Raw genomic sequence first — 20,714 nt, forward strand, 5'->3', positions numbered from 1 at the left:
AAAATCTCATTAAAACCCAGAGTCTCTTTTTCAAGGGAGACCTGGCCAAGAAGGCAGCAACAATCAATACATTTACAGGACTAAAACATACAACAATACAATACAACATGATCCAGCCTAAAAAAAAAAAAAGTATTTACACTCCTCTGTAACAGTCTCCCATCAATATGGTCAAAATGTTTGCCTTGGGGTAAGACGAGCCAATGATTGAGCCAATGGCAAGTTGAGCAAATTGAAGTGTTTCTTCTCAGGGGAAATGCAAGTCATTATCGCTGGGATATGAGGTAACAACAGGGCCTGGCCTATGTTAAAAGTATCTTTTTTAAAGTACAACGTGTTTGTTAGGTGTTAAGCCTGTGTTAAAATATGCTTCATATATATATATATATATATATATATATAATATATATATATAATATATATAAATAAACAAAACTATTGTGATTGTGTTGAATTGTGGGAAACAGGGATAATAGTCTAATAAAGAGAAACTGATTTCGTGTCGCGGTGCTGACTCTCGGTGAATTAAACTGGAAGCTATAAAAACTAGCAGTCTTATTAAAATGTTCAGTTAAAGTTTAAAGAAAGATATTCAAAAACCTCCAAACTGTTAACCCAAACTCAGTTAGCAGTATTATAAGAATTTATTGAGACGTTCAATTCAAGGAAAAAAACTCAAAATAACCTAAAACGTTCTCAGAACCTCCCTGCAACGTAAACATGTATGTTCCCAGAACAGGAGAAATGTTCACTTCCGTTCTCAGAACGTTTAAAAACGTTCAGTTTAAAAACGTTTAAAAACGTTTAAAAACGTTCAGTTTAACCGGTCAGGAAACTTAAGGCTTCGTTCCCAGAACCAATGGAGGAAAAAAACTTACGTTACCACAACTACCAAGGAACTAAATGTGCTACCTGGGCGGTCCTTCACACGATATGATATCAACATCCAGAACTAGCAATTATCAACAACTAGATATTATCAACTAGATATTATCAACAACTAGATATTATCAACTAGATATTATCAACAACTAGATATTATCAACTAGATATTATCAACAACTAGATATTATCAACTAGATATTATCAACAACTAGATATTATCAACTAGATATTATCAACTAGATATTATCAACAACTAGATATTATCAACTACTAGATATTATCAACTACTAGATATTATCAACTAGATATTATCAACAACTAGATATTATCAACAACTAGATATTATCAACTAGATATTATCAACTAGATATACAACTAGATATTATCAACTACTAGATATTATCAACTAGATATTATCAACTAGATATTATCAACTAGATATTATCAACTAGATATTATCAACTAGATATTATCAACAACTAGATATTATCAACTAGATATTATCAACTAGATATTATCAACTAGATATTATCAACTAGATATTATCAACAACTAGATATTATCAACTAGATATTATCAACTAGATATTATCAACTAGATATTATCAACTAGATATTATCAACTACTAGATATTATCAACAACTTATCAACTAGATATTATCAACTAAATTATCAACTAGATATTATCAAACTAGATATTATCAACTAGATATTATCAACTAGATATTATAACTAGATATTATCAAACTAGATTAACAACTAGATATTATCAACAATAGATATTATCAACAACTAGAGATATCAACAAATAGAATATCAACAACTAGATATTATCAAAAACTAGATATTATCAACAACTAGATATTATCAACAACTAGATATTATCAACATAGATATTATCAACTAGATATTATCAACTAGATATTATCAACAACTAGATATTATCAACTAGATATTATCAACAACTAGATATTATCAACTAGATATTATCAACTAGATATTATCAACAACTAGATATTATCAACTAGATATTATCAACTAGATATTATCAACAACTAGATATTATCAACAACTAGATATTATCAACAACTAGATATTATCAACTAGATATTATCAACTAGATATTATCAACTAGATATTATCAACAACTAGATATTATCAACTAGATATTATCAACTAGATATTATCAACAACTAGATATTATCAACTAGATATTATCAACTACTAGATATAAACAACTAGATATTATCAAACTAGATATTATCAACAACTAGATATTATCAACAACTAGATATTATCAACTAGAATTCAACAATAGATATTATAAAACTAGTTTATCAACAACTAGATATTATCAACTAGATATTATCAACAACTAGATATTATCAACAATAGAATTATCAACACTAGATATTATCAACTGATATATCAACTACTAGATTATCAACTAGATATTATCAACAACTAGATATTATCAACTAGATAATATCAACAACTAGATATTATCAACTAGATATTATCAACTACTAGATATTATCAACTAGATATTATCAACTACTAGATATTATCAACTACTAGATATTATCAACTAGATATTATCAACTAGATATTATCAACTAGATATTATCAACTAGATATTATCAACAACTAGATATTATCAACTAGATATTATCAACAACTAGATATTATCAACAACTAGATATTATCAACAACTAGATATTATCAACTACTAGATATTATCAACAACTAGATATTATCAACAACTAGATATTATCAACTACTAGATATTATCAACAACTAGATATTATCAACAACTAGATATTATCAACAACTAGATATTATCAACAACTAGATATTATCAACAACTAGATATTATCAACAACTAGATATTATCAACTAGATCAATCATAGATATACTCAGATATATCAACTAGATATTATAACACAGCTTATCAACAACTAGATATTATCAACAACTAGATATTATCAACAACTAGATATTATCAACTAGATATTATCAACAACTAGATATTATCAACAACTAGATATTATCAACTAGATATTATCAACAACTAGATATTATCAACTAGATATTATCAACAACTAGATATTATCAACAACTAGATATTATCAACTACTAGATATTATCAACAACTAGATATTATCAACTAGATATTATCAACAACTAGATATTATCAACTACTAGATATTATCAACTAGATATTATCAACAACTAGATATTATCAACAACTAGATATTATCAACTAGATATTATCAACAACTAGATATTATCAACAACTAGATATTATCAACTAGATATTATCAACTAGATATTATCAACTAGATATTATCATCTACTAGATATTATCAACTAGATATTATCAACTACTAGATATTATCAACTACTAGATATTATCAACTACTAGATATTATCAACTAGATATTATCAACTAGATATTATCAACAACTAGATATTATCAACTAGATATTATCAACTAGATATTATCAACTAGATATTATCAACTAGATATTATCAACTAGATATTATCAACAACTAGATATTATCAACTACTAGATATTATCAACTACTAGATATTATCAACAACTAGATATTATCAACTAGATATTATCAACTAGATATTATCAACTACTAGATATTATCAACAACTAGATATTATCAACTAGATATTATCAACAACTAGATATTATCAACTAGATATTATCAACAACTAGATATTATCAACTAGATATTATCAACTAGATATTATCAACTAGATATTATCAACAACTAGATATTATCAACAACTAGATATTATCAACAACTAGATATTATCAACAACTAGATATTATCAACAACTAGATATTATCAACTAGATATTATCAACTAGATATTATCAACTAGATATTATCAACTAGATATTATCAACAACTAGATATTATCAACAACTAGATTATTTACAAACTAGATATTATCAAAACTAGATATTATCAACATAGATATTATCAACTAGATATTATCAACTAGATATTATCAACAACTAGATATATCACACTAGATATTATCAACTAGATATATCAATAGAATATCAACTAGATATTATCAAACTAGATAATCAACTAGATATTATCAACTAGATATATCAAACTAGATATTATCAACTAGATATTATCAACTAGATATTATCAACTAGAGATATTATCAACTAGATATTATCAACTAGATATTATCAACTCCCAGATATTATCAAACTAGATATTATCAACTAACTAGATATTATCATACATACTAGATATTATCAAACTAGATTATATCAACTAGATATTATCAACTAGATATTATCAACTAAGATATTACAACTAGATATTATCAAAACTAGATATATATCAACTAGATATTAACTACTAGAATTAGAATATACTAGATATTATCAACTAGATATTATCAACTAGATATTATCAACTAGATATTATCAACTAGATATTATCAACTAGATATTATCAACTAGATATATCAAATAGAATATCAAACAACTAGAATTATAAAATACTAGATTATCAACAACTAGATATTATCAACAAAATAGATATTATCAACAACTAGATATTATCAACTACTAGATATTATCAACAACTAGAATATTCAATACCAGATTTATCAACAACTAGATATATCAAAACTAGATATTATCAACTACTAGATATTATCAACAATAGATATTATCAACATACTAGATATTATCAACAACTAGATATTATCAACAATAGATATTATCAACTACTAATATTATCAAATAAAACAACTAGATATTATCAACAAACTAGATATTATCAACAACTAGATAATTATCAACAACTAGATATTATCAACAACTAGATATTATCAATAAATAGATATATCAACAACTAATATTATCACAATAGATATTATCAACAACTAGATCTTTCAACAACTAGGATTATCAACACTAATATACACAACTAGATATTATCAACCAACTAGATATTATCAACAAACTAGATATTATCAACAACTAGATATTATCATATACTAGATAGTATCAACAACTAGATATTATCAACTAGATATTATCAACTAGACACATATTATCAACTACTTAGAATTATCACTATATTATCAACAATAGATATTATCAACATACTAGATATTATCAACAACTAGATATTATCAACAATAAAACTAGATATTATCAAAAACTAGATATTATCAACAACTAGATATTATAACACTAGATATATAACACTAGATATTATCAACAACTAGATATTATCAACAACTAGATATTATCAACTAGATATTATCAACAACTAGTATTACAACTAGATATATCAACAATAGATATTATCAACTACTAGTATTATGGCCGGAGCAAGGAGTCTGGGTAACCAGGCAAGTGTGAGAGCCCGTTGTGCGTGCGTGTCTGTGTCCACGTGTGAGAGAGAGAATTGCTTCAGGGATGCTGTATTACAATGGCTGACCCTGTAAAACAACACCTATCATACTACTATGACTGACCCTGTAAAACAACACATTACACTGCACCTATCATACTACTATGACTGACCCTGTAAAACAACACCTATCATACTACTATGACTGACCCTGTAAAACAACACATTACACTGCACCTATCATACTACTATGACTGACCCTGTAAAACAACACCTATCATACTACTATGACTGACCCTGTAAAACAACACCTATCATACTACTATGACTGACACTGTAAAACAACACATTACACTGCACCTATCATACTACTATGACTGACCCTGTAAAACAACACCTATCATACTACTATGGCTGACCCTGTAAAACAACACCTATCATACTACTATGACTGACCCTGTAAAACAACACCTATCATACTACTATGACTGACCCTGTAAAACAACACATTACACTGCACCTATCATACTACTATGGCTGACCCTGTAAAACAACACCTATCATACTACTATGACTGACCCTGTAAAACAACACATTACACTGCACCTATCATACTACTAAGACTGACCCTGTAAAACAACACCTATCATACTACTATGACTGACCCTGTACAACAACACCTATCATACTACTATGACTGACCCTGTACAACAACACCTATCATACTACTATGGCTGACCCTGTACAACAACACCTACCATACTACTATGGCTGACTCTGTAAAACAACACCTACCATACTACTATGGCTGACCCTGTTAAACAACACCTATCATACTACTATGGCTGACCCTGTAAAACAACACCTATCATACTAATATGACTGACCCTGTATAACAACACCTATCATACTACTATGGCTGACCCTGTAAAACAACACATTACACTGCACCTATCATACTACTATGGCTGACTCTGTAAAACAACACCTACCATACTACTATGACTGACCCTGTTAAACAACACCTATCATACTACTATGGCTGACCCTGTAAAACAACACCTATCATACTAATATGACTGACCCTGTAAAACAACACCTATCATACTAATATGGCTGACCCTGTTAAACAACACCTATCATACTACTATGACTGACCCTGTATAACAACACCTATCATACTACTATGACTGACCCTGTAAAACAACACATTACACTGCACCTATCATACTACTATGACTGACCCTGTAAAACAACACCTATCATACTACTATGACTGACCCTGTAAAACAACACCTATCATACTACTATGACTGACCCTGTAAAACAACACCTATCATACTACTATGACTGACCCTGTAAAACAACACCTATCATACTACTATGACTGACCCTGTAAAACAACACCTATCATACTACTATGACTGACCCTGTAAAACAACACCTATCATACTACTATGACTGACCCTGTAAAACAACACCTATCATACTACTATGACTGACCCTGTAAAACAACACCTATCATACTACTATGACTGACCCTGTAAAACAACACCTATCATACTACTATGACTGACCCTGTAAAACAACACCTATCATACTACTATGACTGACCCTGTAAAACAACACCTATCATACTACTATGACTGACCCTGTATAACACCACCTATCATACTACTATGACTGACCCTGTAAAACAACACATTACACTGCACCTATCATACTACTATGACTGACCCTGTAAAACAACACCTATCATACTACTATGACTGACCCTGTAAAACAACACCTATCATACTACTATGACTGACCCTGTAAAACAACACCTATCATACTACTATGACTGACCCTGTAAAACAACACCTATCATACTACTATGACTGACCCTGTAAAACAACACCTATCATACTACTATGACTGACCCTGTAAAACAACACCTATCATACTACTATGACTGACCCTGTAAAACAACACCTATCATACTACTATGACTGACCCTGTACAACAACACCTATCATACTACTATGACTGACCCTGTATAACACCACCTACCATACTACTACGGCTGACCCTGTAAAACAACACCTATCATACTACTATGACTGACCCTGTATAACACCACCTATCATACTACTATGGCTGACCCTGTAAAACAACACATTACACTGCACCTATCATACTACTATGACTGACCCTGTAAAACAACACATTTCACTGCACCTATCATACTACTATGACTGACCCTGTAAAACAACACCTATCATACTACTATGACTGACCCTGTAAAACAACACCTATCATACTGCTATGACTGACCCTGTAAAACAACACATTACACTGCACCTATCATACTACTATGACTGACCCTGTAAAACAACACATTACACTGTACCTATCATACTACTATGACTGACCCTGTAAAACAACACCTATCATACTACTATGACTGACCCTGTAAAACAACACCTATCATACTACTATGACTGACCCTGTAAAACAACACCTATCATACTACTATGACTGACCCTGTAAAACAACACCTATCATACTACTATGACTGACCCTGTAAAACAACACCTATCATACTACTATGACTGACCCTGTAAAACAACACCTATCATACTACTATGACTGACCCTGTAAAACAACACCTATCATACTACTATGACTGACCCTGTAAAACAACACCTATCATACTACTATGACTGACCCTGTACAACAACACCTATCATACTACTATGACTGACCCTGTATAACAACACCTATCATACTACTATGACTGACCCTGTATAACAACACCTATCATACTACTATGACTGACCCTGTAAAACAACACCTATCATACTACTATGACTGACCCTGTACAACAACACCTATCATACTACTATGACTGACCCTGTAAAACAACACCTATCATACTACTATGACTGACCCTGTAAAACAACACCTATCATACTACTATGACTGACCCTGTAAAACAACACCTATCAGACTACTATGGCTGACCCTGTAAAACAACACCTATCATACTACTATGGCTGACCCTGTAAAACAACACCTATCATACTACTATGACTGACCCTGTAAAACAACACCTATCATACTACTATGACTGACCCTGTAAAACAACACCTATCATACTACTATGACTGACCCTGTAAAACAACACCTATCATACTACTATGACTGACCCTGTAAAACAACACCTATCATACTACTATGACTGATCCTGTAAAACAACACCTATCATACTACTATGGCTGACCCTGTAAAACAACACCTATCATACTACTATGACTGACCCTGTATAACACCACCTATCATACTACTATGACTGACCCTGTACAACAACACATTACACTACACCTATCATACTACTATGACTGACCCTGTAAAACACCACCTATCATACTACTATGACTGACCCTGTACAACAACACATTACACTGCACCTATCATACTACTATGACTGACCCTGTAAAACAACACCTATCATACTACTATGACTGCCCCTGTAAAACAACACATTACACTGCACCTATCATACACCTATCATACAGAGTTATAGGCCTCCTCAGGCTGGTTATAGACAGACTATCACATTCAACCTAATGGAGTTATAGACAGGCTGGTTATAGACAGACTATCACATTCAACCTAATGTAGTTTTAGACCTCCTCAGGCTGGTTATAGGCCTACTCAGGATGGTTATAGACCTCCTCAGGCTGGTTATAGACAGACTATCACATTCAACCTAATGTAGTTTTAGACCTCCTCAGGCTGGTTATAGGCCTACTCAGGATGGTTATAGACCTCCTCAGGCTGGTTATAGACCTCCTCAGGCTGGTTATAGACAGACTATCACATTCAACCTAATGGAGTTATAGACCTCCTCAGGCTGGTTATAGACAATCACATTCAACCTAATGGAGTTATAGACCTCCTCAGGCTGGTTATAGACAGACAATCACATTCAACCTAATGGAGTTATAGGCCTCCTCAGGCTGGTTATAGACCTCCTCAAGCTGGTTATAGACAGACTATCACATTCAACCTAATGGAGTTATAGACCTCCTCAGGCTGGTTATAGACAGACTATCACATTCAACCTAATGGAGTTATAGACCTCCTCAGGCTGGTTATAGACAGACTATCACATTCAACCTAATGGAGTTATAGACCTCCTCAGGCTGGTTATAGGCCTACTCAGGCTGGTTATAGACCTCCTCAGGCTGGTTATAGGCAGACTATCACATTCCACCTATACTGTAGACCATATAGTCCATCTATCCTATTTAAAAAGGACTGAAGACAGAAACAGATCATTTGGTTCCTTTTTTACCATATGTATTAGTGAAACCAAAGTGATGTAACATATATAAATAAATAAAATAAAATAGCCTAGTACACACACCAACACTTTTCAAGTGATCAAATCAAAAGGACATTGCATAGAAGAAAAAGTGGACGGTCGGACGCAACGCAGACTCAGAACCGCTGGACAGCAACATTATAAACCAAATCACTGATCGTTGGGAACGGAGATCAGACTGACTGCTAAAGGCTTCATCCATAAATTAAATCATGAAATAGGTTGCCTAGCTTACAATACTAAACCAATCCATTCAAATCAAATGGTTTGATAAACATGACATCAATAAAACAGCCAGCCACATCCCAAATCCCCGCTGCCGACAAAAAAATTCAGAAATCCCCCCCCCAAAATAGTTGACTATTTAGTTTTCAAAAGCTCTGAGGAAGGTCAATATAACAATATAACACTTTTCAATGAGAAAAGAGAAATCCACTTTCGCAAAAAAAAATCAAATAGAAAATACTTCTGTTTTCCAAGATGGAGCCTTACCATGCAATACTGTGGTCGTTTTAATAAGGAAAACAAAACACTAGTTAACCTACTTTTGAACCCCACCTTCAGAAGCTTCGGGCATCTTCTCAATTAAGTAGCCTAGTTGTGTTCTTGGTTCCTTGAACAGAACTAGAGCCCATCACTAGCAGCCCACTTCTTCCAATGCATTGTGGGAAAGTGTTTATCGAATTCCACTCAGATGAAGATCTGAGATGAGTAGGACATCCTGGCATTTCAACTATACTCTGATTGGTGTCCCGCCATTCGTAGCACATCCCCCCCCCATGTCTAATTTGATCAACTGTTGTCGACGCCGAAATGAGTAGGACATCCGGGCATTTAAAAAAAGTTTACTCGATTTAAGAAACGTTACATACTATTTATGGCCTATGTATAGAATGTATATTACAATATTAAACTTTTATTTTATTTTTCCACATACTCAAACGGCCTACTATTTAGGACACACGTATGGGTATTAGGCCATGGCCAGTGGTTACGTTCCAAAATAGCACCCTATTCCCTATGTAGTGCACTACTTTAGAACAGAGCCCATAGGGGTAGTGCACTACTTTAGACTAGGGCCCATAGGGGTAGTGCACTACTTTAGACCAAGGCCCATAGGGGGTCTAATCGGAAGTAGTGCACCTCAAAACATTTTTTTTAGGGTACCATTTGGCATGCACAGAGTGAAATGACTGCAGGCCTCTGACATTCAACACCCGCTATTATCTTTAAAAATAGCAAAAGGTGCCTCCGCACCTCTCAACCCCCTACCACCTTTCTCTACTAAGACAATTTACCACTCCAAGGGTTGAATTAGAAACACATTTCCAATTGAGATTTTCTAACGGGGAATTATCAGCGGTGAGAGAAGGCACGTCTGTTTTCATGTTTTAATTTGAGAGGGGCGAGAGAAAGAGGGGAAAAAAAGAGATTTGAATTTCCTTTTTTTTTCAGGGTGGTAATTCTTTATTAAAACAGCCAGCTAATTGGCCTTCATTCCCTGTTCCCTGAAGATAACTAGGCCTTAGTACCCTTCACCTGCTAGAAGTGATGTCAGAGGGAGTACGGATAAACAGTTCTAGTCTATCTGTCCCCATATGAAAGCAGTGCAATTATAACACTTCTGGTATTTCTGTCCCCATAGGAATGCAGTGCAATTATGGAGATGTTAATGGTTACAAATGGCAGAATCATTCATGTGACAGTCTTCGTGGGTCTGTGTTTGTGTGGATCTGTGTTTGTGTGTGGCTTCTTACCTTGATCGTTGGCCATCTTGTCTGGATGTTCCACTGAAAGAGAGAGGGAGAGAGGAATAGAGGGAGGGAGGGAGAGAGAAAGAGAGCGGGATAGAGAAAGAGAGAGAGAGAGGGGGAAAGAAAGATGGGGGAGAGAAAAAGAGGGAGGATAGAGAAAGAGGGGGGGAGAGGGAGAGAGAGAAAGAGAGATAAATAATTTAGTGGTGAAGATTGCCATGGGGTGGAGAGAGAGAGAGAGCGAGAGAGAGCGAGAGCGAGAGCGAGAGCGAGAGCGAGAGCGAGAGAGAAAAGGACAGAGCCCGAGAGATGGGGTGTGTGATGCTCACAAAATGTGGTCAAGTTTGTGGGGAAGAGAGGTGGAAAAACATTTTCTATCCATCAATAATGATACACCACCTGGTATAGACAACCTAGATGGAAAACTATTGAGAATGGTACCAGACTATCATCCACCCCGATTTGCAATGTCTTTAACCGAAGCCTAAAGGAACGTTTGTTGCAAATACGATGCAATTTTTTTTTAAAGAACAAGTTAACTACTGCCTTTCAACATGCATATACGGACGGGCACTCAACTTGTACCGCACTGACACAGATGACTGATGATTGGCTGAAGGAAATTAATAACAAGATGATAGTTGGAGCTGTATTGTTAAATTTCAGTGCAGCCTTTGATATTATTGATCCGAAATTGTTATTGAAGAAACTCACTTGATATGGCTTCACATCACCTGCCATCACATGGTTGGAGAGTTAATTATCCAGTAGAAATCAGATTATTCTTTAATGGAAGCTTCTCTAACATCAGATATGTACAGTGCGGTGTCCCTCAAGGCAGCTCCCTTGGGCCGTTACTCTTCTCTATTTTGATACGCCACTTGTCTTACGAGAAGCTAACATCACTTTGCAAGCTGATGATTGTACACTCTACACATCGGCACCTACAGCCAGTGAGCTCACTGAAACTCTTAGTTACAGTCATTGTCAGAATGAGTAATTAACAGTAAACTGGTCTTAAATATACATCTAAAAACCAAAGGTTTTAGGTTCAAAACATTATCTTAGACTTTAACCTCAACTGGAGTTGTACATAAAGGGTCTACAAGTTGAACACGTTGGAGAAGCTGAACTCCTAGCAGCAACATTGGATGGTCAGTTATCATGGTCGAGTCATATTGACAAAGTTGTTGTGAAGATGGGGGAGAGGTATGTCTGTTGTAAAAATGTGTAAATATATCTGCGATTTTGACACAAAGATCCCCTGTACTAGCTGTTCAGGATCTGGTCTTGTCCCATCTTGATTACTTCCTGGTAATATGGTCAGGTACAGCAAAGAAAGACATAGAAAACCTGCAGCTGGCTCAAAACAGAGCAACACGCCTTGCCCTTTAAATTTTTTTTTTACCCTTTATTTACCTAGGCAAGTCAGTTAAGAACAAATTCTTATTTACAATGACGGCCTACCGGGGAACAGTGGGTTAACTGCCTTGTTCAGTTGCAGAACGACAGATGTTTTACCTTGTCGGCTCGGGGATTCGATCCAACAACCTGCCGCCCAGAACTAACATCTACAACATGCATCAATGTCTTTTACGGTCGAGGGTTGAGGAGAAAACGGATTACTTTGTCTTCCAGTCTTTCTATGAAACATTTGTGTGTCTATTTGCATACGCTTCCAACAGACATACAGCACCAGATGGGTTTCTTCACTGTAGCCAAACCCCCCAAAAAACAGATGTAATGCGTCGCTTAGTTATGTATAGAGCCGTGTCATGGTGGAATGCCACCAGAGTTACTCAGGCAACAAAAAGCAGGTTTACTTTCAAAAAACAGATACATAACATCTTGTCTCACAGTGCCTCTCTTCTATCTAAAAATGTTATGTAACTGTATTGTATATAACAACATGTGTATATGAATAGTGTGTAATAAATAGTATTTTTTGTTGTCTCTTGTCTCTTATTTTATTCAATTTGATCGACACTCTAAAATCTCTTTTTCCCTTCATGTGCTCCCTCAATAGGATCCAAACGGCTCAAAGCACTGAAACACCCACAGAAGTGAACTGAGGAGAATGACATGTATAAATGCAGACGAGCAATTTTTTTTAAACATTTTTTTCTGACAGCTCAACTACAGTAAGACATAATAACAATGATTCATATTGAAAACTTGTAACAGAGGTTCTCTATCATTTACTGTAAATGTTCATTGCCATGTAAGCAGACAGACAGTATCTTAATAGATCAGATTGTCACACCCTGGCTTTTGTTATCTTTGTTTTCTGTAATAGTTTGGTTAGGTCAGGGTGTGACAGGGGGGATGTTTGTGTGTTTTTGTCTCGTCTTGGGTGGTTGTATGGTATAGGGGGTTTAGGTAGAGTAGATGGGTTTGTATTTGAGTGTAGGTGTCTAGGTATGTCTATGGTTGCCTGAATGGTTCTCAATCAGAGACAGCTGTCATTCATTGTCTCTGATTGGGAGCCATATTTAAGGCAGCCATAGGCAGTAGGCTTTTGTGGGTAGTTGTCTATGTCTATGTTGCATGTTAGCACTTAGTCTTTTATAGCTTCACGTTTGTTGTTTTGTTTTCGTTCATTTTCGTCTTCCAATAAAAGAAGATGTATTTTTCACACGCTGCGCCTTGGTCCACTCATTGTCCTCAAGACGATCGTGACACAGATATCTGAGCTTGATTAGCAGTATTTAACTAGAGACCGTATTCTTAAAGCGTTATAAAAATAGGAGCGCTGATCTAGGATCAGATCCCCATTGTCTATTCATAATCATATATGTATAAAGGCAAAACGGATCCTAGGTCAGCGCTCTGATATGCTTTATGAACACTGGCCCATGATATGCTGTTAAACTAGCCCCAGAGGATCCACTTGGGACGTCCCCGTTCACTGTTCACTGTGTGCAACAGATGCTAAACAGCACAATAAATAATTTTCTCCTGCATGACTAGATTAGCGGGGGAGACGCTACTTAGCGTTAGCTCGTTTCCCTTAACCTACAGTTAATGAAGTAGCATTAGCACAGCGTTAGCACGTTTCCCTTAACCTACAGTGATGAAGTAGCAATAGCACAGCGTTAGCTCTTTTCCCTTAACCTACAGTGATGAAGTAGCAATAGCACAGCGTTAGCTCATTTCCCTTAACCTACAGTGATGAAGTAGCAATAGCACAGCGTTAGCTCGTTTCCCTTAACCTACAGTGATGAAGTAGCGTTAGTACATTTCCATTGTCCGACAGTGATGAAGTAGCTTGAGCACAGCGTTAGCTCGTTTCCATTGACCTACAGTGATGAAGTAGCATTAGCATAGCGTTAGCTCGTTTCCATTGACCTACAGTGATGAAGTAGCATTAGCACAGCGTTAGCACGTTTCCATTGACCTACAGTGATGAAGACAAACAGTGTGCTAACGCAACTGGATCTAACTTCAGAAATTATTCACACTCCTTGACATTTTCCACATTTTGTTGTGTTACAGCCTGAATTTAAAATGGATTAAATGTAGATTTTATTGTCATTAGCCTACACAGAATACCCCATAACATCAAAGTGGAATTAAAAGCTGAAATGTCTTGAGTCAATAATTATTTAACCCCATTTGTTATGTCAAGCCTAAATAAGTTCAGGAGTAAAACTTTGCTTAACAAGTCACACAATAAGTTGCATGCAATAATAGTGTTTAACATAATTTTTTTTATGACTACCTCATCTCTGTAACCCCACACATACAATTATCTGTAAGGTCCCTCAGTCGAGCAGTGAATTTCCAACACAGATTCAACCACAAAGACCAGGGAGGTTTTCCAATGCCTCGCAAAGAAGGGCACCTATTGGTAGATTTAAAAAATACAAAAGCAGACATTGAATATCCATTTGAGCATGGTGAAGTTATCAATTACACTTTGGACGGTGTATGAATACACCCAGTTATTACAAAGGTAGGGGTGTCCTTCCTAACTCAGTTGCTGGAGAGGAATGGAACCGCTCAGGGATTTCACCATGAGGCCAATGGTGACTTTAAAACAGTTACAGAGTTTAATGGCTGTGATGGGAGAAAACTGAGGATGGATCAACAACATTGTAGTTACTCCACAAGACTAACCTAATTGACAGAGTGAAAAGAAGGAAGCCTGTACAGAATACAAATATTCCAAAACATGCATCCCGTTTGCAACAAGGCACTAAAGTAATACTGCAACAAATGTGGCAAAACAATTCACTTTTTGTCCTGAATACAAAGTGTTATGTTTGGGGCAAATCCATTACAACACATTACTGAGAATCACTCTCTATATTTTCAAGCATAGTGGTGGCTGCATCATGTTATGGGTATGCTTTTTGTCGTTAAGGACTGGGTCGTTTTTCAGGATAAGAAAGAAACTGAATGGAGCTAAGCACAGGCAAAATCCTAGAGGAAAACCTGGTTCAGTCTGCTTTCCAGCAGACACTGGGAGACAAATTCACCTTTCAGCAGGAAAATAACCTAAAACACAAGTTCAAATCTACACTGGAGTTGCTTACCAAGAAGACAGTGATTGTCCCTGAGTGGCTGAGTTACAGTTTTGACTGAAATCCACTTGAAAATCTATGGTAAGACCTGAATATGGTTGTCTAGAAATGATCAACAACCAGATTATAATGGGCAAATGTTGCGCAATCCAGGAGTGAAAATCTCTTAGAGACTTACCCTGAAAGACTCACAGCTGTAATCGCTGACAAAGATGCTTCTACAAAGTATCAACTCAGGGCTGATGAATACTTATATAAAATTAGATATTTTCTGTATTTAATTTTCAAAACATTTGCAAACATTTCTAAAATCATGTTTTCACTTTGTCATTATCGGGTATTGTGTAGACGGGTGAAAACATATTTTATTACATCCATTTTGAAATCAGGTCGTAACACAACAAAATGTGGAATTGGTTCATTATAAATACTATGAATAGGTTCTGAAGGCACTGTAAACTACACCGCAAGCCTACACACCAAAGTACCAAGGGTGGCCAATATTATTGATTCTTTATTTACATGCAAAACATGCTGGGTGGAAGGAAATCATGTCAGAGGCTAGCTGGGAATAACAGGTGTGGATGGGACCATAAATACATCCTGGTTGGAGGATGGCCAGAATCAAGAGGAAATAAACAGAGAGACTCTTCCAACTGGGAATCAGGGCTGGATGTGAGGATGAGAGGGGAGAAGGTAGTTAACAGGACTGGATGTGAGGATGACAGGGGAGAAGGTAGTTAACAGGACTGGATGTGAGGATGACAGGGGAGAAGGTAGTTAACAGGACTGGATGTGAGGATGACAGGGGAGAAGGTAGTTAACAGGACTGGATGTGAGGATGACAGGGGAGAAGGTAGTTAACAGGACTGGATGTGAGGATGACAGGGGAGAAGGTAGTTAACAAGACTGGATGTGAGGATGACAGGGGAGAAGGTAGTTAACAGGACTGGATGTGAGGATGACAGGGGAGAAGGTAGTTAACTGATAGGCTGAAAGTAACTGTGAGAAAGACTGCTCATCCCGTACCTTTGTTAGTCCTGAAGTGGATGGGGTCTGACAGGGGAGAAGGTAGTTAACAGGACTGGATGTGAGCTAGCTAGTTATCCCGTACCTTTGTTAGTCCTGAAGTGGATGGGGTCTGACAGGGGAGAAGGTAGTTAACAGGACTGGATGTGAGCTAGCTAGTTATCCCGTACCTTTGTTAGTCCTGAAGTGGATGGGGTCTGACAGGGGAGAAGGTAGTTAACAGGACTGGATGTGAGCTAGCTAGTTATCCCGTACCTTTGTTAGTCCTGAAGTGGATGGGGTCTGACAGGGGACCCACTCCCTTGGCATTCTTAGCCTGGATCCTGAAGTAGTAGACGGTGTCCAGGTTCAGGTCCATCACCTGGTGGGTCAGACGGTCTCCACTGATACTCTCCATTACCCAGTCATCTATAGGCATGTTCTTGTCCAGGGTGTAGTACAGGATATAGCCTGGTAGAGAAACAACACACAAAGGAAGACTGATTAACCCTAACTGTCACCCAGTCATCTATAGGCATGTTCTTATCCAGGGTGTAGTACAGGATATAGCCTGGTAGAGAAACAACACACAGAGGAAGGCTGATTAACCCTAACCGTAACCCAGTCATCTATAGGCATGTTCTTATCCAGGGTGTAGTACAGCATATAGCCTGGTAGAGATGAAAGGTAACACACAATAGACTCCATTATCCAGTCATCTATTAGGCATGTTCTTATCCAGGGTGTAGTACAGGATACGTCATTCAGTACGATGAGCAGAGATAACCTGATACCCTAAACGTCATTCAGTACGATGAGCAGAGAAAACCTGATACCCTAAAGGTCATTCAGTACGATGAGCAGAGATAACCTGATACCCTAAAGGTCATTCAGTACGGTGAGCAGAGATAACCTGGTACCCTAAAGGTCATTCAGTACGATGAGCAGAGATAACCTGGTACCCTAAAGGTCATTCAGTACGATGAGCAGAGATAACCTGATACCCTCCAGGTCATTCAGTACGATGAGCAGAGATAACCTGATACCCTAAAGGTCATTCAGTACGATGAGCAGAGATAACTTGATACCCTAAAGGTCATTCAGTACGATGAGCAGAGATAACCTGGTACCCTAAAGGTCATTCAGTACGATGAGCAGAGATAACCTGATACCCTAAAGGTCATTCAGTACGATGAGCAGAGATAACCTGATACCCTAAAGGTCATTCAGTACGATGAGCAGAGATAACCTGATACCCTAAAGGTCATTCAGTACGATGAGCAGAGATAACCTGATACCCTCCAGGTCATTCAGTACGATGAGCAGAGATAACCTGATACCCTAAAGGTCATTCAGTACGATGAGCAGAGATAACCTGATACCCTAAAGGTCATTCAGTACGATGAGCAGAGATAACCTGATACCCTAAAGGTCATTCAGTACGATGAGCAGAGATAACCTGGTACCCTAAAGGTCATTCAGTACGATGAGCAGAGATAACCTGATACCCTAAAGGTCATTCAGTACGATGAGCAGAGATAACCTGATACCCTAAAGGTCATTCAGTACGATGAGCAGAGATAACCTGATACCCTAAAGGTCATTCAGTATGATGAGCAGAGATAACCTGATACCTTAAAGGTCATTCAGTACGATGAGCAGAGATAACCTGATACCCTAAAGGTCATTCAGTATGATGAGCAGAGATAACCTGATACCCTAAAGGTCATTCAGTACGATGAGCAGAGATAACCTGGTACCCTAAAGGTCATTCAGTACGATGAGCAGAGATAACCTGGTACCCTACAGGTCATTCAGTACGATGAGCAGAGATAACCTGGTACCCTAAAGGTCATTCAGTACGATGAGCAGAGATAACCTGATACCCTCCAGGTCATTCAATAAGATGAGCAGAGCTAACCTGGTACCCTAAAGGTCATTCAGTATGATGAGCAGAGATAATCTGATATCCTAAAGGTCATTCAGTACGATGAGCAGAGATAACCTGATACCCTCCAGGTCATTCAGTACGATGAGCAAAGATAACCTGGTACCCTACAGGTCATTCAGTACGATGAGCAGAGATAACCTGGTACCCTAAAGGTCATTCAGTACGATGAGCAGAGATAACCTGATACCCTAAAGGTCATTCAGTACGATGAGCAGAGATAACCTGATACCCTAAAGGTCATTCAGTACGATGAGCAGAGATAACCTGATACCCTACAGGTCATTCAGTACGATGAGCAGAGATAACCTGGTACCCTAAAGGTCATTCAGTACGATGAGCAGAGATAACCTGATACCCTAAAGGTCATTCAGTACGATGAGCAGAGATAACCTGATACCCTACAGGTCATTCAGTACGATGAGCAGAGATAACCTGGTACCCTAAAGGTCATTCAGTACGATGAGCAGAGATAACCTGATACCCTCCAGGTCATTCAGCCTTAAAACAGTGTACTGCACCACTCAGTCCACTCAGTCCACTCTGTCCACTCTTTAAAGATTGCAGTAGAAGCCTGGTATTTGACTGACTGTGTCCCAAAGGACAGATTGACTGACTGTGTCCCAAAGGACAGATTGACTGACTGTGTTCCCACATAGTTAATGTGGGGAGCAGGAAACAAGGAAACAGTATCCATCAACCACACACACACAGCTCTGTCCGCAGGGAGCACTCTACTGGCCGTAGTCTGACTTCAGAAGTCATCAGGATCATTACTGGAGACTGATTTACAACATTGAGGAGAGGAGAGGAGTGGAGGAGGGGAGAGGAGAGGAGAGAAGGAGGGGAGGAGAAGGAGAGGATGGGGGAGGAGGGAATAGGGGAGGAAAAGGGGGGTAGAGTGGAGGAAGAAGAGGAGGGGAGGAGAGGAATAGAGGGGGAGGAGAGGAATGGAGGGGGAGGAGGGGAAGAGAGGAAGGGAGGAGGAGGGGGAGAGGAAGGGAGGAAGAGGAGGAGGAGGGGAGGAGAGGAAGGGAAGGGAGGAGAGGAAGAGAGGGAGGGAGGGAAAGGAGGGGATGGGAGGAGTGGAGGGGTGGAGAAGGAGAAGGGAGGGGGAGGAGGACTATGGGTCTTCAATGGGAGAATGCGAGGGTAGTGCTTGGGTCCAGGGTGGAGACAGTAACAGTACTATAGACTAGATAAAGGGTCCAGGGTGGAGACAGTACTATAGACTAGATAAAGGGTCCAGGGTGGAGACAGTACTATAGACTAGATAAAGGGTCCAGGGTGGAGACAGTAACAGTACTATAGACTAGATAAAGGGTCCAGGGTGGAGACAGTAACAGTACTATAGACTAGATAAAGGGTCCAGGATGGAGACAGTACTATAGACTAGATAAAGGGTCCAGGATGGAGACAGTAACAGTACTATAGACTAGATAAAGGGTCCAGGGTGGAGACAGTACTATAGACTAGATAAAGGGTCCAGGGTGGAGACAGTAACAGTACTATAGACTAGATAAAGGGTCCAGGGTGGAGACAGTACTATAGACTAGATAAAGGGTCCAGGGTGGAGACAGTACTATAGACTAGATAAAGGGTCCAGGGTGGAGACAGTACTATAGACTAGATAAAGGGTCCAGGGTGGAGACAGTACTATAGACTAGATAAAGGGTCCAGGGTGGAGACAGTACTATAGACTAGATAAAGGGTCCAGGGTGGAGACAGTAACAGTACTATAGACTAGATAAAGGGTCCAGGGTGGAGACAGTAACAGTACTATAGACTAGATAAAGGGTCCAGGGTGGAGA

The 20,714-nt window shown here is 37.6% G+C and overlaps 1 protein-coding gene across 1 annotated transcript in view; it reads right to left on the reverse strand.

The window, feature by feature from the left end:
- Nucleotides 1–20,714, reverse strand: part of LOC120026128 (netrin receptor DCC-like) — a 177,344-nt gene that overhangs the window by 1,519 nt on the left and 155,111 nt on the right. The window contains exons 14-15 of the mRNA XM_038970949.1: nt 17,232–17,426; nt 11,425–11,457 (exon numbers count right to left, since the gene is read on the reverse strand). Of these exons, the coding sequence (XP_038826877.1) occupies nt 11,425–11,457; nt 17,232–17,426 (228 nt within the window). The remainder of the gene's footprint in view (nt 1–11,424; nt 11,458–17,231; nt 17,427–20,714) is intronic.

This window comes from Salvelinus namaycush, chromosome 31, assembly GCF_016432855.1.
Source record: "Salvelinus namaycush isolate Seneca chromosome 31, SaNama_1.0, whole genome shotgun sequence".
Lineage (NCBI taxonomy): Eukaryota > Metazoa > Chordata > Actinopteri > Salmoniformes > Salmonidae > Salvelinus > Salvelinus namaycush.